The sequence below is a fragment of the Leptopilina heterotoma genome, unplaced genomic scaffold (genome assembly GCF_015476425.1).
Source record: "Leptopilina heterotoma isolate Lh14 unplaced genomic scaffold, ASM1547642v1 Lhet_260, whole genome shotgun sequence".
NCBI classification, from domain to species: Eukaryota; Metazoa; Arthropoda; class Insecta; order Hymenoptera; family Figitidae; genus Leptopilina; species Leptopilina heterotoma.
In genome coordinates, this window is record NW_025110970.1 from 905,220 (window position 1) to 930,110 (window position 24,891).

The 24,891-nt window shown below is 30.7% G+C and overlaps 1 protein-coding gene across 2 annotated transcripts in view; it reads right to left on the reverse strand.

Annotated features, from left to right (window-relative positions):
- The window catches only part of LOC122503412 (protein outspread-like), an 88,459-nt gene that overhangs the window by 19,805 nt on the left and 43,763 nt on the right, over nucleotides 1-24,891 (reverse strand). The window contains exons 6-13 of one of the 2 annotated variants that reach the window (XM_043613934.1): nucleotides 24,508-24,680; nucleotides 23,979-24,119; nucleotides 23,315-23,476; nucleotides 21,291-21,460; nucleotides 20,266-21,206; nucleotides 13,924-16,885; nucleotides 3,679-3,970; nucleotides 620-1,019 (exon numbers count right to left, since the gene is read on the reverse strand). In XM_043613934.1, the coding sequence (XP_043469869.1) occupies nucleotides 620-1,019; nucleotides 3,679-3,970; nucleotides 13,924-16,885; nucleotides 20,266-21,206; nucleotides 21,291-21,460; nucleotides 23,315-23,476; nucleotides 23,979-24,119; nucleotides 24,508-24,680 (5,241 nt within the window). The remainder of the gene's footprint in view (nucleotides 1-619; nucleotides 1,020-3,678; nucleotides 3,971-13,923; nucleotides 16,886-20,265; nucleotides 21,207-21,290; nucleotides 21,461-23,314; nucleotides 23,477-23,978; nucleotides 24,120-24,507; nucleotides 24,681-24,891) is intronic. The other variant, XM_043613935.1, reaches the window with a different exon arrangement.

Below are 24,891 nucleotides of genomic sequence, written 5' to 3' on the forward strand. Positions count from 1 at the left end.
ATTTTTTAATTTAATTTTTTAAGGTCAAAAAATTTTTTTTCTCTACATTTGTTTACACCATTAGAAAGTGTTGAAAAACAGCAGAAAAACCCAAAATAGAAAACGTATTTTCGTTTTGTTTTAAAGAAACTACAAATTTTTCAAATATTCCATGTAAATTTTTGACCTGGGTCACTTGACGTGGAACCCGTCATATGTATTTATCAAAAAATTTTAGATTTTACTAAGTACATAGAAAAATTTTCAGCAAAATCGAATTTTTGAGACCAACGCTGTCGTTTTGTATATGTTTAAAGAGTGTGTCATATTTATTTTAGAGAAGTGCAAAAAGCTCGAACTATTCAAGCTTTTTTGCACACTTCTAATTTATACCAAGGTAAATGCAAATTTACACACTTTTGTTTAACGCGTGCAATAAAACTTTTCTTCCTTGTAAAAATAGTTATTTACGATATAAAAGTGCGTAAAGTGTTATATCTGTCTTCTTCGGTAGGCTCTATTTTGTATTCGAAAAAAATGAAAAAATATCAGTCAATTATAGTTCGTGGATAGTCGAAATATTATCACTGCCACCACCACCACCGTCACCACAAAAATGTTCTTTATCTCTCTTCTGTACCTTGATACTGATGTAAAAGACCACTCCTTGACCGCAGTCTGTCCCACAGAGGATTAGCGAGACCATTTCGTTCTTGACTCTTTTGGACCACCCTTTCATTTCTATCTTGCGACAAAACGCCAGAGCTACTACCATCCGACCTCACGAAATTGCAGTTCGTGTAAGGCAAAGAAATGGATTTTATTCTCTCGAGTTTGTACGAAAACGACTTGTCAGGCGAGAGTGACTTTTTTAGCGACAGTAAGGAGTTACTCTGGCGTTTGTTGCCTAACTTCCGCTCTTCATTATTTGCACGAAGCGACTCTTGACTAGATTTGACTTTCTGTGGTGAGTATGCTGTCAAGTAGCTTAATGGTGGGGATTTTGATGTCACCCGTGACGATTCATGAGAGTCCCCATGCTGTTAGTGAAATATCGAAAATATCAGTGCGACTAATAGAAGTTAACTTGCAGTTGCATGTTATGGCATTTTCACATGTAATATTATTTGAAAAAGAAAAACATTTTAATAGTGCGAGTGTAATGAAGCAAAACACGGTATAACTCTTTGCACACGGAGAAAAATTCTTTCTTAATGATTACAATACTTAGTCTATATATTATCTATATTCGGATATGTCATCATTTTTGGTAATGATTACGAAAACTATGTAATGTGTTAAGAAATTGAGTAGGAGCAATTACTATAGCTGGTTTAAACACTGTATTACACGTGTTAAAATTTATTTTTTTTTACCTCAGGGAATGGGGAAAATCGGCCATTTTGCAAATTTTTTTTAAAGTTAATGCAGCGCTTTGCCCTATTCTCCCTTTAATCATTATTATTAAAAGAATTAGGAATAAAATTTCTTGCTTTTCAAATAGTTGACGATATTGTTGCTACGTCCAGCCATATATTTAGAGGTAAACATAGATGCAGCTGATTTTTTTAATTTTACATTCTCATAAAAAATGAGAAGGTCTTATGGATTTGTGCGCTTTTGAGCAATAAAGCATAAATTTTTGTATTAATATATCAGAAATATTAAATACATTAAAGAATTTAGAATAACTTTTGCAATTTTTTAGGAGTGGTTCACTCAAGGTTACACTTTTTCCATTCCTTAAAAATTAGCTTTTTTTAAAGTCAATTTTTTCTTCCAAATAAAAAAAATCAAAGCTATTATGGTATAACACTTATCTAGGGATCTACATTAAAGCTTGGAATAGAAACCTCCGATTAATTTGCTTTCATATAGAATTTTTTCGAAAAAAAGCTTAGGCGGTCCACTCAAGGTGACATTTTCCTATGTATACTTGAAATTAATCTATTAAGTGGAGGTTTATTGTAGGTTTGGTTATGGTCTCACATCACTGGATACTAGGCAATTTGCAGTTTGCTTCTGAACTAGCTCGGGCTGCCTATAATATTCAAACTATTCTCAAATCCTGACATGTAAATCTTCGCACGGTTGAAGATAAAGATAAAATTATTATAATGGGTACATGTCTAGACACAAAAATCTTCTGCCAGAAAACCGGAACAATGCCACTTTTCCAGAACGATGACCTTCAACAAAACGAACATTGCAAATTATTTTGAAAAACTGGAGGAGGTTATGAACCGCAACCCAAATTTCGCTAAAATAGAAACCACTTTAATAACTTGGATCAAATTGGCATATCTACAGTAGGCGTGATAAAAAATGAAAATAACTGTTGAAAATGGTGCTAAACAAATTCACTAAATCAAAACGAGGAGTTCTTGCAACTATACTTGCTACATAATTGAAGCTAAAGAATCTGTTTTACTACCAGCAATGGTTTTTCCACGGGCAACATTTAAAACAAGTATGACAATTAAGCAAACTGTCCATTTTTGAGCATTCTCCCTAACACTTTTAAAAATCCGACTTTAACATTACAACAAAAAGTTTGATAAGATGATGTGTTAATCTCACAAAGTGTAAATATTTGCAATTAATTGAATTGAAGTTTCTATGGGTCATATACCCAATGATATGACCCACACACCCCAACTAAAGAGAAGCTTCCGTGCAGCCTCCAGTAAAAGCTACTTTTTAAAAATTGTTTCCAGTGTTTTTCTGAATTTTGTTCATTTTTATGGTAAAATGAATAAATTTCTTTTACTCCAGAATTTTGAGAAGATGAAAATTCTTTTGTAAGCTTCCCTTGAGTTTCTGATGGAGGCTTCTCTTAAGATTGTAATGGAACCTTAATCTTGTGCTTTACTGTATAGGGATATGGAAATGAGAAATATGATAAACTTAATCGATGGTATACGCAATACAAGTATTGCGAATAAAGACAGTTTTTTTATTTTCTTTCAAGGAGAATAACTATCCTAATCAACATTAAACTAAAAATACAATATGTGATGAGAATGTAATACTTAAAGTCATAGTAACTTCAAGAAAAGAAGATCGGCTTTGTGTGTTATATGGTATTAGTTGAAAATGAAAATAATTTTTTTTTGAGAGAAACATGGATTGAAGATGAAAATAAAATATTATCTTATTGCAGAGGAAGGGCGGGCAGATTTTTTTCTCTCTATTTAGAATATTGGAGGTTGGACATAGCAACAATATCATCAAATATTTTGTCTTTTTAGAAACAATACTTTTAAAACCAAGAAACATTTGCTTTATTACCTGTCTCATTGCTAGTTTTTGAAACATACAAATGTTTCAAAACTCTTCTTTTATTCGACTTATTTAAAGTTTTTTCTTTAAATTTAAAAAAATTACAAACACTTTTTTTCTACAAAATCGAAACTAGATTTTTAAACACTACCTATTTCTTAAAACATTGAAAAAGAGTAACATGTTTATAGCTTGATTTTTCTCTAAGTATGATATATTTTTGGGAAAGATATTCTAGAAATGAAAGAGAGATTTCATTGTTTATTAAAGTGCAATTCTAAAATTATTGCAAAAACTCAGTGGAAGCCCAAATAACACCATAATATGCAATTGCAGCAGAGTTAAGAATTAATATGCATTGTTATCCACATCTACAGTGTAAAATAAAAGAAAATTAAGAGTTACGTGTATTTATACCTTAAGCTGTTGCTGCAAACGATGAATTTCCTCTCTTTGCTCGGTTATTTCCTTTTCTCTTCCTCGCAAAAGTTGCAATGTTTCATTGAAGCTCGTGTCGTTTGTTTCAAGAACCAAATGGGCCCGAAGTTGTTTGTTCCGCGCGTCTAATTGTTTGATGTGTTGCTGTGCCTGATTTACTTGCTTCGTTAGACAACCTACTTTTTCTTCAAGCGCTGCGGACTCGACACATTTTGATGAATACTTCGATGAGAGGGACAAAATTTCTTGCTTAATTTCTTCCATCTCTACCCTAAAAGTTAAGTACACTTCAGATTTATTATTTGTTACAGCAAAGGATTTTTTAAAAATTAGCGAAATTTTTATTTTCTTTTATTATTATTGTTTAAAATTGTAAACATATAACCGACAGATTAGCTCAGTCGGATAGATGCCTCGCATTGGCGGTCGTTTAAGGACCAAGGGTATAAGTATCCTTGGTTCGCGCCCATTTGGCTTGGTATTTTTCCGGCACGTGAGACAATCTGAGCGGGAGGTTTGACGTCGAGGTATAATGATGTGCACCGTCGATTATTGTCCGGTACACACCATTAGAACTCGACTGTCGATAAACCGGTTGTACTCAGAGAGGTTTCCTACAGTTTCCCTCTTCTCTGGCGAGAAAACCCATTGACGGGTGGTCCAGGCGGAATGCGAGTACTCCTAATAAAGTCGGCTGTAGACGCAAATTAGGTTAATATATATTGAAAAATTTCTAAGTAGAATGGTTATGCTTAATCCAAAAAAGTATTTCTCGGGGACTCTTGTCGAAGTGCGTAAGGCCAATAGGGCAGGAGTAAAAAAAAAAAAAAAAAAAAAAAAAAAAAAAAAAATTGTAAACATATACATTTTATTTTGAAATAGCAGACAAACAAAAAATAAAATTTATTGTAATAAGGAAACAAAACTTAACAATTTTTCTGAAAATGTTACAAAATCAAAATAGAAAAGTTTGTTAAAAATATAAGAATAACTTTTAAAGTTCCATAACCAACTTGTTGAACCACTGAAATTGCTTCGATTGATCAATTTTGGAACTTAATATGATCAGAAATTATAAAATTATAGTTTTTCAAGATGAATTTTGTTTCAAAAGAATGCAAATCGAGCACAATTTTCTTTATAATTTTAACTTTACGAATCTGACTTCCTGGACATATTATAGTTTTAATCTTGCTTGGAATAACGAACAAACCCAGTTGCCACTTCTATTAGAGTTAATGGAATTAAATAAATAATTTTAAAAAAAGGCATATAAATTCTTTTGTTTGACTACTAGTTATTTTTGGAATGTTTGTAATTTCTTTATTGGAATCGATGAATGAAAATTGTTTACTTTTTATACCATTTGTAGCTAAAATGTAAGCATTAATTAACTATATTATTAATCTTCATAAATTCTTTCATTCATTCTGTCCGCAGTTTGAAGTTAGTTTTTGTGAATGCTTTTGTTTTTTTTTTTTCTTTAAAAAATATTGTTTGACAAATCATTAACATTAACAAATGAAAAATATACTCATTTTGTTTTATACTTTTTTCTATAACAAATTTCGTTTCACTGATCAAAATTATGCAAATTTTTCTCCTTTTTATTTATAAAAAATAGAAAATTGTTAAAAAATTATGATTAAGAAATAGGAAATAAATACCCATTTTATGCATAATTTTCATTTCTTAATAACAATATTGTTCGCAAACTAATTCTTTTATTTTGGGGAAAAAACATTACATATTCCCGTAACTTAAAATTTTTGTAGAAAATTTTCAATTTTCATGGAAATAAGTTAATTTCTATTTCTTAATTACAATTTTATTGTTTTAATAAAATTCAAAGTTTTTTGAAAATAAAGGAAAAAAATGCTTATTAATTCTTTTTTGTCAATTACAAATTTTAATTGAAAATGAAATTAAAATTTTTTAATTTTTAGAAAATAAAGGAAAAAATTACTCAGAGTCTTCGACTCGGAGTCAACGGTTTCTTCATTTTTTATAATAATTAAAGATGTTTAAGAGATAAAATAATTATTTTCATATTCAATTATTATCTAAAATTTTAACTATAATTCATTTTTAAATAAATTTTTATTAGAAAATTCTATGAGAATTTAATTATTTAAATACAAAAGTAAATTATATAATTGAATGTTTCGCTTACGTTAACTTTATGATATCAGTGTTGTTAATTTCAAATTCAATTTTATTTCAATTTTATGTTAATTTTACTTTTAATTTTACTTTTGTAAAATTAATCTTAGTGATAAAGTGTTGGCTTGTTGCTAGCTTTTAATTCTTACATATTCTATAATCAATATTTTTTTACAAGCATATACCGACACATTGTAATTCTATGTAAATTGTGTTGTATGTTAGTACAACTAGTTATGCGGGGAATAGAAATTGTAAAAACTGTAAAAAGTGTACAATGAAGAATAAATCTAATCTAATCTAGGTATAATTAAATGTTCCTTAAAATTTAATTCTTGTAAAGAATTTTATTACAAAATTTTTAAATAATTGAATTCTTTTGACGAATTTTAATAAAAATTTTAAGAATAGTTGGGCGTTTTTCTAGAACTTTTAAACTTTATGTTGACGCTGATTATGATACCTTAAATATTGTAAAAATAATTTTGCAACACCACATTTCAACAAATTTTTGTTCGCTTTACATGTTCCAAGTGTTAAAAAATCATTATGATAACGTAAAAAACATTGAGAGTAAAGAAAAGTGGTGAATTTCACTGTTACTAGTGAGTGACACTGGCTGTATTTTTGCAGTTAAAGCATTATAATTTTTTTAACAATTATTTTTATGGTTTGTAACTTTTAGTACAAGTAAATGGGAGTGTAAACAATTGAAAAGTTCTTGGGGCAATGATGTGTCTTACCAAGGAATAAAATTATGTACCTCCAAACTTGCGTGATAATTATTTTTATGACTTTAAAATTTAGCAATCAACCTGAGATATCTTTTTTAACATTGGTTTTTAAGAAACCAAACTACGAGAGCACATTATTTATACAAATAGAAGTAATTTGAATCCTTACAGGAATCTGTGCCACCGATGCGTACAGAAGATTAAAATTTTAAGTCGTAACTCATTTTAAGAAACCATATTTTTGAATAGCACATCTTAAATTTAGCTTCTAAACACTTTAAACTCATTGTAATTTCTTATTTTATTTTATAAAAATATATAGGAGAATCGTTATCTTCTACACTATCCATTAAAACTATGAAAATAATAAAAACTATGAGTTTTCATTATAAAGCTCATTGATTTACTTTTTGCGGGAAGAAAATTTTTTTAATCGAGTTAAAACAAACGACGAGCGATGAATTTGTTGTAATTTTCACTGTATTTACAATTTAACCTTTGATTTCTATATCATGTGTTTTGTATAAATAATTAATTAATTATGGATCAAGAGCGAGAATTAAAATTACTCATTAAACGAGAAAAAATGCAGCAGAAACGAAAGTTGACAAGAGAGAAAAAAGAAATTGAGATTGCACGACTAAAAACATTGAATGAAATGAATAAGAACAAAAATTCTTTAAAAGAATTAAAAAAAGATTCAGAAATAACGTTTGATAAACTTCTGCTTCGACGAAATTTGACAAGACTTTCTCAAGAAGTGTCAGTAAATTCTATTTCAAATGAATTTGATACAAATTTGATTTCAGAAAAAAGTGGACAAAATGTTTCTAATCTCATTGACAGTAGTAATAATTGTGAAGGCTATGTTGTTCAAGAAAATGAAAAAAGTAATGTAAATGAACCAATTTATATTTCTCAAAATAGAGATGAAAACTCTTATCGTGATAATGAACAATTAATCAACAATGAAAATGAAAATAAAGTGATAAAAAAATTAAAACATTCATTAATTTGCGCAAAAAATAGAGCCGCTCATATTCAAAGAGAAAAAATTAAATTGCAAGGTACTATTAAGAAAAAAAATAGAATAATTCACAATTTAAAGTGTCAGTTATATAGATTAAAAAATAAAAACGAAAAAAAGAATCCTTTACTTCAAAATGTGAAAAAAATTGAAAATGCTGGGAGAAAAGCGGTTAGAAAGCGTTTAATATATTGTGAAGCATTGGAAGCACAATTATTAGAAAGAAAACAAAATTTGAAGAACGAAAAGGAAAAATCTATTTTTTCGCAAGCAATTGCAGGAAGAGTAATTAAAAAGTACCGATTTATGAGAAAGACGTCAGGAATTGTGAGTCTTTACTTACAAAAAAAACATTTGAAATCAACAAGTCTTCTTCTGGGTAAAAAAATAAATTATTATAAATAAAATACTACTTCTAAAAATTTATTTATTTTGTAGTTGTTTAAAATTTTGTTTACAATTTTTTATTATACTCTCTTTATGCAATTTTTTTGTTCCATAATTACTAATAATTCAGCGATTAATATTATAAATTATTATTTGCTTTTTAGTATAAAAGTAAAAATTATTATTATATAATCTTTTAATATCTATAATTTAAATTAATTAAAAAAAATTAAATCAAAATTAATTATTATATAATTTTATAGATAGAAAGAAAGAAAAAATAATGAAATTTCAAAAAATTGCAAGAGAAAGTGTTCAAACTTTTCTTGAAAAAGATGAAAATTCGGCTTTAGCTCCAGGATCAAAAGACGTAATCAGTAAAAACAAGGAAATTAAAAGAAAGCGATATTTATTGGACACTTTGACAAATTTATATGAAAAATATAAAAAAGAAAATTTGTTTGAAATATCTTGGACTACATTTACGCGCTTACGACCCTTCTGGATTGTTAAAAAGAAAGTAACAAATCGCGATACTTGCTTATGTAAAACTCATGCGAATTTTGAGTTACTCGTGAGGAAATTAGCACAGTTACACGTTTTGCCTAGTGGCAACCCAAGAGATTTTCTACAATCTGTAAATTGTGATACCAGTCTTCAAGATTGTATGTACGGGAAATGTTTAAAATGTAATGTGAAAAATGTTGATAAAGTTAATGATTGTGAAACATCTTCTTACTTTAAGTGGGTTACATCCAAAGAAGATAGGGTTGGTAAACATGGTAAAATGTATCACGTTACTATTTCTAAAAAAGCAAAGATTGAGTGTACAGTAAATGATATGATTGAAGAATTAAATTTAATTACTCCATCATTCTTAAAACACTGTTATGATACTACACATCAGTATAAAGCTTTAGAAAAATTGAACTCTGGTTTAGAAAGCAATGAAGTAAAAATTGTTATCGATTTTTCGGAAAATTATGTTTGCAAATATGCAAGTGAGATTCAAAGTGTTCACTTTAGTGCTTCGAAGACACAATTAACACTTCATACAGGAGTTTTTTACTATAAAAAAATTAATGAGTCTAAAATTAGTTGTGTTTCGTTCTGTACAGTATCTGAATCTCTGAGACACGATGCTTGTTCAATTTGGGCTTATTTACAGCCTATATTGAAATTAATTAAAACGACAGTACCAAGTGTAAATGTAATACATTTTCAAAGTGATGGACCCGCCACACAATATAAAAATAAAACAAATTTTGACCTTTTTGAGCAACATTGCAAAAAGCTATCTCTTTAGTTAGCTACATGGAATTTTAGTACGGCAGGGCATGGCAAAAGTGCCGCTGATGGTACTGGAGGTACCATCAAATCACTATGTGATCGAGCTGTATCAGCTGGAAAAGATATTCTTTCAGTTCAGGATGTTATTCATATTGTACAATCTGCATCAAAAATTAAAGTATTCCATGTAGCTGAATCGGAAATTCCAACTATTGATTTATTATTACGACCAAATTTGAAATCAGCACCAAACTCCCAAAAAATTTTTCAAATTATTTGGAATTCAGAAAGTTCGGATACCCTTTTCCTCAATCATCTTTCGTGCGTTGATTCCACATGCTTCATAAGTCCACCGTGCAAGCATTTTGCAATGTCGGAAAAAGGTTGGAATTTGAGCGCAATAGAATCATCAAAAAGAAAACACGCTGAATTCAATATTGTTCCAAAATCAAAGAAACAAAATAAAAATGTTTCTGAGAAAAGCAGTCAAATAAGAACTCGCTCCTCCACTCGAAAATTGAATTCTAAATAATAGACCTCGTTTTATTGTTAATTATTTTTTGTTTACCATGCTTGTATTTTTTTAATTAAAAAAATACACTTTTTTATGAAAATTTAATGTTATAAGGCTTACACCTAATTTTATATTTGACGAGTAATGTTGAGTTAAAAATATAAAATAACAATGTGTAAAAATAAGTGACTCTTGGTTTTTTCTGTTATTTGATCAATTCTGAAGCCAGTAAAATTAATAGCATGAATGTGCCTTGAAAAAAAAAATTAAGTTTCCTAATACCTCAAAGTTTAAAAGTTCTAGAAAAACGCCCAACTTTACATTTTTCAAGGGACTCGATTAAAATTGTATTAAAAATAATTGAAATTCTGCGATGAGTTTTATTATTTATGAAAATAATTGAATTATTGAGAAAAACATAAAAATTTTGTAAACAATAGAATTCCTGTACTTGTATTATTTATGAAAATAATTAAGGGGACACCTAAGTCACCTAAAAACAATGCAAAAAGAGTCAACTTTCGGTACACTTTTCTCGAAAACTATTATTCCAATTGCGTTCGCCCTTTTTTCATTCGATTACAAATATAATCAATTATATGAATAAGAAGTTATACGACGTTATCTTCAATAGAAACTTTTTTATGGATATTTATACCAAAAGCAAAATAAAAATCCCATTTTCTCTGATTCATTGACTCATATCTCCGTTTGTACAACTCAAAATGATGTTAAACTTCTTATTCGTATTCTTGGAACCTTACTGAACAAAGTAAAAAAAAAATTACAAATCGGTTTAGTAGATTCGGAGAAAAGTGTACCGAAAGTTTAAAAATTGGAAAAAAACAATTTTTACAGGAGACACGAAAAAAGAAAAAATACTAAAAACTCATGGTATTCAGAATCATGTAATCAGATTTTTTCAACTCTTTAGAAAAGGTTTTAAAAAGTCTTGTTCTATTCCTAATTGAGTCTAACTTTTAGAAAATCAAATAAAAAAAATCGATTTTTTGTCATTTTTCCACTTAGGTGTCCCCTTAAATGTTTTCGTACAATTTTATTAAAATTTTTTTTAAATAATTGATTTCTTTTGGGTAGTTTTATTAAAATAGTAGAGATATTAAAAATAATTGAAATGAGGAAAATTTTCGAATATAAAAATAATTGATTTTAGAAGAAGAATTTTTTTATTTAAAAATATAATAATTGGGATTTTGTCGAAATTTTTTTGTAAATTTTGAAAATTATTGAATTTTGTGATAAGAATTTTATTACATTTGAATTTCTGCAATAATTTGTAACTTCTTTAAAATTCAATTTTTTTAGTGTTTTTAACTAAAATTCTTCTATAAATCCATTATTTTTATTAATTAGTTAAATATATATTGACAAATTTAACTAATTTTAGAAGATTTTGAATTATTAAAATTTTTCAAAAATCTAAGTTCATTAAAATTTCTAATTAAATTCAATTCAACATTGAAATTTTATAAAATTAAAACGCAACTCTTTTAAAATTGAATTAATTTTGTAAGGCTATGAATCATAAACATTGTAAATATATTCGGAATGTGAAGTGTGTAGAATGAGTGGGAAAAATTTTCGATACTAAATAAATTGCGACGATATATTATAATTGGTAGCATTCTCTATATAACCGTTTCATTATAAAGACGTGTCCTGTAAATCAAGGAATACAGAGACTAAATTATTATCTAAAGAAAATCAATATTAACAAAATTATTGTGTGTATTTGTGATAAGTGTCGACCCGTCAATCGAAAGCAGGTCGTTAATTATATTGTAAATATCTCAAACAACTATATTGAGAACGTGTCCGTCTTCGAAGGATGTTACAAAATTGATATAAATAACAATATCATCGGACCTGGTCCCTTGGTGCAGCGAGAACGAAACCTAAAGAAAGGAAATTCTGCTCACTTAATCCCCTCACAGGTTCTACGATGCATTTAAGTTACATTTCGTATTCAATTATTGTGAACATCAAATGAGACGTAAGTGATTTTCACCGATATATAACGTAATTGTTTCTTTTGCGATATATCATATGTATATATCTAAGTTAGGTATTTGATAATCTACACTTTTCGGCATATATGTGATATGCGATATATATATATATATATATTTCTGGATAATTTTGATTTAATTACGAAACTGAATCAGGGCGTTTTGAGATATAAAAATTGAACAGTAAATTGGAGTATTGAGGATATTTTTATCTTTTCTTTGTTATAAAAAGTTATACGACACAATTATTTATTAAATATTTTACCAAATATAAATTTTGAGAATTGCTAATTTTAATTTTATTTTCTTGTCGAATTTTGTTTACGCGATGAGCTCATCTTTATTGTGTGTATATAATTGTATAGTTTGATGCGAATGAATGAATCTAATTGCTTTATAACGAGAAATTATATAATTGTAATTTTAGAAAATATTTTTTTGATTACTATAATTCCATCCTCAGAGTAATAAATTTCTACAAATTAAATAAAATCTATTTTTTCTTTTTTTTTTTTTTTTTATATCTTGCATATATTTTTTTTTGTTCAGTAACAAGAGAGGAAACAATTTTGTTACAATTTTGAGATATTTAAGTAAAATTATTCATTAAATAATTTATTTATTTTAGAATAGTTGTTCAAGATTTAATTTATTTAAAAATAAATTATTTTCAGAAATTGAAGGTTTTGTTTTATAATTTGTAGTAATTTCATAGTTTATGAGGCAAACAAAAAAGACACAAAAATTTGTAATTTTCTGATAAATTCTAAAAATGTAATTTTTTTCAATAGTTTTAATAAAAATCCCTAACTTTTTCCTGAATTTCCTGTGTCAGAATATATGATATTATAGTTATAATAACATTAAAACTATATTCCAATTTATATTTTATTTTTATGAAAATAAATTTGAATGAAAAATTTAGACGTTCTATTGGGAACGGTGGTCGTGACGTCACAAACCAATATGGCCGGCGAGATCGGTCTGTTTTAATGACAGATGTAAAGTAAACACGTGTAATTTTGATTGAAAATCAAAAAATGCAGCTTTTTTGAACAGAAATATTGGTTTTCACACCAATTCGACACATTTAAGTCGAATTTTATAGAGGGTGAAAGGTTATAAAAAATGCCGGACATGTTACCTTTTGTAGAAAACTGCAAATGGAAAAATCAAAATCAACCAAAAGTTCATTGCATTCTGTTTGCAAACATCGAATATGCGTGATAATCGAATAATGTTTGAATCTTCATTATTCCCAAAATATTCAATAAAAACTGATTTCGATTTTACAGGAACAAAAAGAAACTTTTAATGCTTTTAATCAAGATAAAACTATCGTCAACATAACCTATAAAATTCTTGAGAGCGCATCACAAATAGTAATTCTGTAACAATTTAAAGCCTTAATTATATTTAAGCAGATTTAATACAATTTTTAATAACTTCCCTGCTTCAGTAAAAAAGAATAATCATCTTTTGTGAAATGCGACTCCTTTATGCCCAATTTATTTTCGAAATTGACCATTAATTCTCCAGCTCTTGGAAATCTTTGACCAAGTTGAACTTTAAAACATTGACCAACGAAAAAAAATATTCGCTAAATAATTTAATTATAGATAAAGCAACAATATTGCCACAAAATATTTAGAAAAAAATTTATGTTTATGTTTTGATGATATTATTTTACAATTTTACGAATACAGCACTTTCTACTGCTGCACCCAAAAACTGAGCAAAAATTATTGGTTTTTGATGTTTTGGGAGTAAATCTTACTCCGACGAAATTCGATTTAATTTCTTCAATTTATTATTTACTTTTTATGAAGTTCTTTCTATTTTAAACCTAAAATATAAAACGATTTAATATGTTATTTACATCTGTCACGTGTATTTTCCCTTATACCAGACCGATCTCTCTAGTTCCAATTTTCACCACCAGATGGCGTATCGCAGTTTAGCCGTTCCCAATTATTTTTAAAATTGCCAATTTTATTTAAAAAAAATAAAAGTAAAAAGTAAAAATTGTTGCTGGTTTAAATTAAAAATATAAAATAAAATAAAAAGACTAAAACTCACTCATGTTCCTTGTGAAGGATTCCAATGTCCTCCCTTGCTTGAACCTGTTTAATAAATTCCTGCTTAAACTTGGCAATTTCCTTTTGCACCTCATGTTCGTGAGCTTTCCTCATAGCGTCAAGAGCAGCCAGAGTAGCCTGTGTTTCTTCCGAAAGCGCCTGCTCCTTTTCGACTCTCAAGCTCTCCAATTCTTGCTTATGCTTCTCTTCCATCTCAGACAAGATTCGCCGATGTGAATTTTCCATTGCCAACAATCCTTTTTCGCAAAGCGCCCGAAGTTGCTTAATCTCTTCTTTGTACCTCTTTCTCGTTTCAGCATCAGCATCCAAGTCCGTGGTCACTGATCGTTGATAAGCAGACCTTAGTTCATTAACATGAGCCGAATGTTCCGAATCCATTTCGTTGAGACGATTCTCTAGTAGTCTGGCCCTCTCCCTGAGACTCGCTGCTTCCAGTTCATACTGCGAAGTCATCGAATGTCTCTGAATGTCCCATTCTCCCTTGATGTCCATCAAATCTTGCTCCTGGTTTCTTTGCAATTCTTTCAATTCGTGGGAGTGATCTGCACTCATTCTGTGAATTCTACTCTGGAGCATTTCACACTGTTTACACGAGGCACTTTTCATGTAATCGCCGATTCGCTTGATTTGTTCCTTTAATTCCGAGCACTTGTGGCAAACGCTGTTCCAGTCAGAGATCACAATATTAGATTTCGGCCAATCGATTTCCCGGAAGCACATCTTCAGACTCGCAATATCTTCCTCCATGCCGATCAACAAGTGTGAGACATTCTTCAGCTGATCCTTGCTGCGATTGTTGACGGAGATTTTCTCCTCGCACTCCTTTGCGAACTGCTGATAGAGGTAGATGTATTCGGAATCAAGAATCGGATTGCTCTCCAACATGCAGTCCGCCTCGAGAATGCTCGAGAGAATATCCTCCTGTTGAATGAGACTCGAAACAAAGGTCTTTCCCGTGAACGTCAACTTTTGCCTCGAGTTCTCCTGAAGCAAGAAGATTCGAGCGTCGATCAGCGCCTTTTGCGCCACCACATCGGCGTAGTCCGTCAGCAACTCTCTCGACTCGTTCTTGGTGTCCAATTTCGATTTACTCATTTTCATTCGCCTGAGACACTCCTCGTAGATGCCGGTCAGTTCTTCGATGGAGTATTCCATCTCCTCGCGCAACTTGACTTGCGCTTTGTCAGCCCATGATTCTAAGACAACGTTGTCTGCTGTGTCGAAAATGAAGCAGGTGTCGGTGAACGACGTGATATTTTGTTCGTATAGTTGTCCGCAGCGCATGATGAAATGCGAAATCTCCGCCTGCACGAGTTCCTTGCTGACCGTTTCCTGGGCCAGTGCCCAGGCCTCGCGGATTCTTCTGTCTTCAACTAACTTGCTTTCTCTTCTCTCGTCCTGATTAATTTGACAATTGAGTTCCTCCTGCTCGGACAAACTCAACGTTTCTGTTGCCAAAGCTTCGGCGAGATGCTTCAACTTGGCGTCCTTGAACCGTCGCATGATCTCATTGATTTCCTTTTGTTTCTGAAGCAGAAAATTGAGACTCTCAGCTTGAGCAGCCGAGACTTCCCGCACCTCTGTTGTTGATTTCGTCGTGCCACTAACTAGCAATAACTTATTGGCTAAAATTCTTGTGAGATAATCGATAAAACTTGTGTTTTGGTAGGTTTTGGGCTTAGTTCCATAAATCTTAGATTTTAAGTTAGAAATAAGCTGACTAGTTTCGACCAACTCGCTCAAGACGATGCTCTTGTTCGTCGATCTCGACATTGCACACTTGATCTGCCGGAGAATCACGCACTCGAATGCTACTCTCTCGGCGATCAGTTTCGCCTTCTCTTTGTCGTTGAGCTGCCCATCCTGCGCAAGCACTTGCCGCCGCTTCATTAGCTCGCACATCTTATCTCTAAGAATAATTTCTAGCCTAGATACTACAACACCTACTGACTCTGTGACCTGAGAGTTGGCTTGATTTTTCTTGCATTCGACACACGTGTCGAGAATGTCGTTCACGGCACGAAGGCACTTTTCAGCCTTCTCCTCGGCTTGCGTGGAACCCAGACACTTCTCCAGTCGTCGCTTTGACTTTGCAACTGCCCGCTCCAGTTTCTTCAGTCTCGATATAACCTCGAGCGACACTTCACTAGTAGATGAGGCACTAATTTCGCTACATTCGCTCGAATCCTTCTCAGCGTCGCTCGCCAAATTCTCGGCAACATTGGTCACTTTCGTTTCTAGTGTGCTTAATCGAATGAGCACCTTCATCGGCTCAGAGTTGGTTGCGCTGTCCAACGATTTTCTCCGCAACCTCGCGCGGTCCAAGCTTCGATGCTCCCGCCTTCGTTCCTTCTTTGGGTTAGGACTTGGTTCTTTCGAATTTAAAGCAATACTTTTGCCGCGCTCGATCGCGCAAATCTTGTTTTCAAGGTCGAGGAGTTTGTCCTCGACTTCTTGGGAAATTTGAAAAGACTCCCGTCCCTTCAGTGAGAGGGATCGTCTCTTGTCCCTCGTTTCGGCTTTGGTCATCTTCTGCTTCATTGTTCTCATCTGTTTCTCGCTCCCGGCGAGTTTGTTCGTCAAATCTTGTATCCTTGCGGCCATTAATTGCATTTGCGCTTGATTTGCATCGTTGGCTCGCCCCGACTCTTGTTTGAACGCAAAAACCTGAAGCTCAAGGGCATCCTGTGCAGCGTGTGCCTCTCGAAGTTCTTTACGCATTGCACGAACTTCCAATATGGCTTTTTCAAAGCGGCCACGCAATTCGTCGTATTCCTCCATTACTCGCTCCTTGTCGAACGCATTCAAATCTAAATCGAGATCGATGTTTGTCAAATCACTTAGCGAATCAAAACTTTTTCCTCGTTCTCTTGCTGCCGAGAGACTGCTCTTTCCTTCCAGTTCTCGAACTTTCGTGTACAGTCTTTCATTTTCTTCAATCCCTAAAATTACAACATTGAGTAATTAATATTTTATATTTTTCAAGGAAACTAACATATTAAAACAATTGAAAAATATAAGATTCTAGAAATAAAATGTTATCTAGAAAAGAGATAAAATCATAGGATAGGATTTTTTCTCTCATAACACTTCCGAAAAAAAAATTTTTTAAACTTCTTATCGGACCTATTGGAGGTTATAGGTCTCAAAAAACTGAAAAGAATATTTGCAATACACCAAACAAATTTTATTTTAAAGCAAAAAACCATTTTTTTATTCATGTTTAAAAAAATCTTGTAAAATGTTTATTTCTGAATCAATTTCAAAAATTACCTTTTCTTTTTAAAGCTGAAGACAGAGCTGTCTAAACCACATATGGCTTTTTGTGGTAAAATTAATATTTGAGCTCGGGATCGGGCTCGGGCTGCCTTTCTCAACCGCAATTTCTACTTCGAGTTATATAGAAGTGGAAAGAAGACTGGTCTTCTTATTGGTCAAATTCAGTCCCCACCGCGCAATTCGAAGTAGATATTCCGATTGAAAAAGTAGCCCGAGTTCACAATCTACATAATTTTTAGTTAAAAGTAGGAAAAATTCAAACATTCAAAGAATATAATTTGAAACCTTTTCAAAATTCAATTATTTCTAAAAGTTCACTCTATAATACTTTCTGTATTAATTTGAATTAGTAAAAATATTTACTAATTGGAATTAGTGACTGAATTTTTGCTTTTGAATTAGTAAATTTTACTATTAAATTAGTAGAAACGACTATTTATTAGTAAAATCTGCTAATTCAAAAGCAAAAAGTTCAAAAAGTTTAATTCAAATTAGAAAACATTTTTATTAATTCAAATTTAGAGAGTTTAATATTCAATTATTATCTAAAATTTTAGCTGAAATTCATATTTAAATCAATTTTTATTAGAAAATTCTACGAGAATTCAATTATTTAAATACAAAAATATAGTATATTAAGCAACAAGGGTATAAAGGCAGCCATTTGTTTACGGTGATTTTTGTGACACGAGCGGAGGTTCCATGGGCAAGAACGGCAAGAATAATGCATGGGAACAGCTGATTTTCTTGCCCATGGGAGAACACGGCCGCCATTTTCATACTGTCGAAGAAATGAATGACTTTACTCCCTGCCGTCTGCTATCAGAAAGCGCCATTTTTATGCATGTGGGATAAAAAATAATTTATTGAATGTTTTTTAAAATTGAATTTAAAGAATTTTATCAACAAATTTTTAAATAGGTAATTAAAATTCTTTTGACGAATTTTAATAACATTTTTAAGAATAATTTCATTTTTCGAGAAATTAGATTAAAATTGTATTAGAAATAATTGAATCTCTGTAAATAATTTGATTGAATTGAGAAAAGTTTTTGAAAATAATTGAAATTTCGCCAAGAATTTTATTAAAATTTTTGAAAGTAATTGAATTTTGGAAAAAACTTTTATCATTTATAATAAATAAATAAATGATACCTAATTGAATTCTTGTTTTAAATTTTATTGAAATAGTAGATATTGAAAATAATTGAATTTTGATAAATTATTTTAATTAATTAAATTTCTACGAAGAATTTTATTAAAATTATTTTGAAAAAAAATGATTTGTTAAAAAGAATTTCCATTGAAATTTTTAAAAGTAATTTAATTCTTTCAAGAAATTTAATTAAAAGTGCATTGACAATAATACTTAAATTCTAATAGGGTCAGTTGGGGTAAATCCGGACAAAATACCTATTTTTCACAAATAACGTATGTTTTTTATTAATTATAAAAGGCAATACTTCCGGTTTTATATTGTATTGATTTCTTCCTTGAGTTCCCTAGATTAATTTTATGGAGCAGTAAATATTTAGATCAGCTTTAATCGCATAAAACTAACTGTCCGAATTTACCCCAAAATTTAGAAAATTTCCTAAAATTAGGGGTAAATCCGGACAGCTTAGTTTCTAAGAAAGGTTTTAAAAAAAAGTTACCTTAAGTATACTACTGTATTAAGGGATGGAAAAACTTGTAAAAAATCCATAGTAGGTATATGAAAGTTCAATCAGTTAAGTGTTATAGTATCATAAAAGTTAAGAAATCAACCATTCGAAAAATAGTAATGAAAAACTCAAATAACTTTAACAAATTTTAATGGATTTTAATTAAACTTGATAAAAAAATGTTTTTGGGGTTGCTGAATAAGAATCTAAAGTCAGATTTTGAAAATTCAAAATGGCGGATCCAATATGGCGGACAATTTTTAAAAATTGGTCGGATTTGCTTGAAAATTGTTACTCGGGGGTTTTTGGGGTCGCTGATTACGAATTTGAAGTCTCTCACTCTCTCTTACACTTTCTACTTTTTAAAATGTAATAGAAGCTCGGTCCGGATTTACCCCAAGTTTTCGAATTCTTGGGGTAAATTCGGACAGCTTGTCATTATTAACTGAATTGACAAAAATCCAAATCAATTTTTCTTCCGGGAGTCATAAGGATAAAAAAATTTTATATGATTTTTAAGTTTGTTACTTTTCAAATGCGAGATGAAATACTGAACCAGTCTGAAAATGATTGACAACTTTTTTGCATTAAGCGATAACTTTAATTATCCTGTTGCTAATTGTCAAGATAAAAACTTGGCAATACTCAAAATCTCTTGTAGGTGATCTGAGCTTGAAATATTGACGTCGAATTTAATTTTTAATTTGTAAATTAAGTTCCAACCTCTCTTGTCCGCATTTACCCCAACTGACCCTAAATAAATTATAGGAAGGCATTTTAAAATAATTGAATTTCTTTTATGAATTTTAATAAACAATTTAATAAATTAAAATTGGATTAAAAATAATTGAAATTCTGCGATGAGTTTTATTATTTATGAAAATAATTGAATCTCTTTAAAATTTGATTATTTATGAAAATAATTGAATTATTGGGAAGAAATTTAAAAGGATTTGTAAATAATAGAATTCCTGTGAAATTTATATTATTTAATTAATTCATTTAAAATTGAAATTTTACAAAATTTCAAATTACAACCTTTTGAAGTTTATCTGTTTATGAAAATTGTAAACGCAACTCTTTTAAAATTTAATTAATTTTGAAAGATTTAAGAAAAACTAGATTTCAAGAATAAGCACAATAACTTTAGAAAACAATAATTTTCCAGGATTACGATAAAAATTCCCTGACTTTTCCAGGTTGCGTGGCAAATAGGTACATACCCCTCTCTTCAGTTTTTTGAGACCTATAACTTCTAATAGGTCCGTTGTTCAAAGTAAAAAGCTAGTAACCGCATTTTCCGTAAGGTCGCGATTTGTTTATGTAAACTTTCACCTTGCGGAAAATGAAAAGTTTAAATGAAGAATTTAATAATTTACCTTGCGATAACCTGTCGCTTAAAGCCGTTATCTCCGCCTGAAGACGCTCAACAGTTCTATGACTGGATGAAAGTTCATTTGTAATCAATTCACATCTCTCTGTGGTTTCTCGTAAAATAACCTCGGTCTCCAATAATTTGCATTCGAGTACCTCTTTATCTCGACTATATAGTTTTTTCATTTTCTCTAAATCCTCCAAATCCTTATCCCTCATTTGTTCCGTTCTGTGAATTGTATCCAACAATTCCTCAATTTGTGTTTCCCTCATATTGGCTTCGACCTTTTGCTGTCTGAGCCTCGACAGTTCTTTCTCGGAGTTGACGATTTCCGTTTGTGCCGTATTCAGTTGTGACTTCAAATCCTCGATCTCGCTCTCCTGACGCTCAATAATGACTAGCAATGTATTTGGATGCGATTGATTTTTGTCGAGCTGATCCCTCAGCATCGTTACTTGATTCTCAAGCAGTTCAACAATCAGCGGATTGTCATTGTTGTTGCTCTGAATGTGACCGCTGGCTTGTTCCTCGTCCTCGCCCAATTCACAGCAAGCCATCATCAAATCTTCTGAACGCACACTGTCAAGAGTGCTTCTTCGCGAACTTGGCGGTGAACTTCTGCTCCGTTTGTAGACCCTCGATCGCGAACTCGAGCGCGATCTTGCTTTAACGCGAGACAACGCAGTCCTCGTCAACGGCGGGGAAGGTGGTAACTCGGACCATTCGTGTTTCGTCGAATCCGACCAGTTGGACCCTTTCAAAGCGAGGGACCATTCCCCGTTCCTCGTGAGCGGTGGTGACACCGGCATTTCCGACCAATCGCCGGACTCTCGGCGTCCACCCTCGGACGCTGTGCGATATTCCTCGTCCGAGGAGAATAAAACTGATCGAGGGGTCAACGGGGTCGAGGGAATGATCGAGTCCCTTTCCCGTTCAGTGATCGAGCTGGAAAATTAAATAAAAATTAGAGCTTGACTGGGAAATTTCTTGACATTTCCTGACGCTTCTTGCAGGGAATTAAAAACTCACGCAGTTGGCGATTGAGGATTAACATCTTGTTGGTTGTCCTGACAGACGTGCGAGTCGACGTTTGATTCTGGATCTGGTAGATTAGCTGCACGTCTAATAGCCGACATCCAACCTGATCGGATACCTCCGGTTATTGCAGACAAAATAGTAGTGCCACGATCATCCCACGTCTGAAAAACAAATTTGTCAAATAAGTTGCTAAATCACTATTCCAAATAGAAACCTGAACCTAAAGTTTCCTTGACTGAATGTGAGCACAAATCGCACTTCTCGTTTAATGGCAAGTAATAGGAAGCACTCTATATGTTCGATTTACTCTAGCATGAAATTGACTTAAATTTTTTCAAGCCACTCCTACCGAGTTAATCCGGTAAATTCAATTCAAGCACAAAGCCCTCATTCTGCAGTCCCACTTCCGTCTTCAAGACAATACACGAACGTTTTAAAAGTTTCTTCAAAATATTACCGTTAACCGCATATTATAAATTTCTAAATAAGTAATATTTAATTTAAGACCTTTATTTAAATTAAGAATAATGATATAAAGCACACTTTAACATAAAGCAATTGAAGGGCTACATAAAATAAGGGGACGAACGCGAGGCTTGGAAGGGATAGTACCAGTCGGGTAGCAGTGACAAGCCTTGAGCCGCTCGCTGCTACCTGACTGATATTATCCCTTTCAACCACGCGTTCGTCCCCTTATTTTATGTAGCCCTTCAATTATAATGAAAATATGTGCATGAATTATTGAAAAATATGCCTAAATGAATGAAATAGTAGAATTGAACGTATATAAAGAATAAAATTTATTGATTTTTTGTTATATTCTTTGCTGGAATCGTTATTATTATCAATGGCAAATCAAGGTTGAAAATTGTAAACATTTTTTGTTGTAATTTTTCATTTTTATTGTTTTCTAGGCATTAGCCTAACTTAAAATCCTAGCCATATTGGATTAAAAAATATTAATATGGGCAGAAGTTAAGCCACTTTTCAAAAATTTGAAAAATAAAATTTTTTAATTTAATGTTGGATTCAAATATTTAAGGCTCGAAAAACAAAAACTCAATAATTGAACTTTTTTGTACTTATAACTTTGATATGTTTTTTTGTTAGAATCATAAGTTTATTTTGCTAAAAAACATTTATTAGAGCAAAAGAGTTGTGGAAAACTCAAAGTTTAAAAAATATTGAATTTTAAATTTTATAAAATTATTCAAAGTTTTATTTTTGTACAATGTTACTTTAATTTATATAAAGTTAACGTTTATGGTTTCTGATTTATAATTAAAAATTAAAATATTTGTTGCATGGCGGTTTTTCAAAAAGCAAAAAGTCAGTCACTAATTGAAATAGTAATATTTCTACTCATCATTTAGTTAAAAATAACTGATGTTTCAGTAGATTTTTTTTAACTGATTTAATTATTCAAATTTAAAAAATTGTCAGTTATTTTTTACTGGCAATCAATTATTTTTAACTGATTCAGAAGCAAAAAGTCATTCACTGATTGTCAGTTGGAACTATGATTTTTAAGTGATTAAATTTAGAGAGAAAATAAATCATCAAAGATTGGTGGTGTTTTTTATGCCTCTCTAGTATAGAAAATTGAAAATGAATCTTTAAAATATTTGTATTTAAGCATTTACAAATTTTATAAATTTTACACAAGTTTTAAGGGCATGCCCAAGTTGCATTTTTAAAATGCGATTGCAGGTCAACATGAAAAAGAACCACTTTGTCGATTTTATTTTACGAGATAATCGCAATTTTCTAAAATGGTTCAGATTTTTTATTTCTCTTTTATTGTTAAAAATTAAACTACCAATTGTCCCACGTTAAATTATGCGTTTACAATAACTTTATCGTAATCAACTTTAAACTTGTTATTTTCTAAATTAAGTTTTGAGCACTTGTAACTTTGAATTTGAGGGCAACTCAAATTGTTTGACATTTTATAAAGAATATAATCATGGAGATAAGTCCAATATTATTTTATTGTAATGTTTCAGAAAACTTACAACTGTTTGAAAGCCATAATTCCGAACACCCTGCACCAAAGTGACGGCAGTTACAGTATTGAGATCTATGACACCATCCATAATTCCTTTATCTTCTGCGCTAGGATCTCGATAATACATCAATCCACATCCTCTCAGAACGAACCAGTGCTTGTTCCATTCCTAAAATTATTTTATTTTATATTTATTGCATTAGTTGACAAAAAGACATTTTTTTATAACAATATAATTTTTTTTACTTGTATAAAAAACTTGAAGCTTTTGTTTACATTTGTTTATCTTTTTAAGTTTTCATTAAATATAATTTAATTCGTACAGTAAATTGTCAAGTTCTGTTTCTAAACAAATAAATAATATTAATATTATTAATTTTATAAAAATACTCTTTTAAATAACTACCGTCAAATAGGGTAACTTCGGAAGGTTTTCTATGTTTTTTATTAATATCTTTTATCTTTTATAGTATAATATCTGCAAGTTTGACGTTCGGAATATGTCATCTTTAGGGTCATCTTTAGGATCTTACAGAAATGTACAAATGTTCAGAGTTACCCAATTTGAAGGTACTGTTTCAATACTTTTCTATAATTAGGAAATATTAATAATAATATTAATTGAATAAAAAAATATCTGAAAAATACGAAACCGAAAAATTAAGGTTTACCTTGTTAAGCCCTTGCTTTAATAACCAGCCTTTTTTAATATTTAATAAATCTTCAGCTGGAAGATCAACTCGCAATTCAGAGGTAGGCGAGTACCTTGTACCGGATATATCAAGACCACAGCCATCAGGATCTCCTCGAATCTAGAAAAATAAATTAGTCATTTATTTTTTATCCCTATTTTTAATCATATGAACATTTTTATGAATTGGTATAATTTTTACCGTTTCCAAGACTGAGGGAAGTAATTTATACTTATAGCTTTGTTAAATATTATTGCTAAATCTTTATAATTAATTGAGGTGTGGAATATTTAAGAACTACGTTAGGTATGTTATGAATTCCTGTACATATTTTATTGGTCAATTTTTTAATTATAAAAGTCAACAAAAAAGGGTTTATAAAATAAGAATATTCGTTTAATTTATTTTTCCAGCATGTCCGACGGTAAGAACGGACACATTTTTTGGTAATTTCTTAACGGTAATAAAATTAATATAAATTAATGAAACGGTCAACGATGAATCTTACTAATTTGTCTTGATGAGTATTATTTACTGCATCAACAACATCTCTAGTTGGTTCTGAGGTTCTAGGTTTGCTTCTCCTCACCCTCGGTTGTGTCAAAGATGCAGCAATATCTCTTAATTTTCCCTCTCGTTCTCTTTCCTGTTCCAAAAATATTCTCCGACAAGCATCGTCATCTGCAAAGGTAACAATTTTTATAATTTTCTATAAGAATTAAATTTTAATTCAGTTTTTTATTAAAAATAAATCATTCCAAATTATTGCAGGGTTTCTACAAAATTCTCCTTATAAAATTCCATGATTTTTCCATGATTTCCAGGTGATAAATGATCAAATTTCCATGACACATTAAAACAAAATTTTTGTCAGTTAAGTCAGGTAAATGGC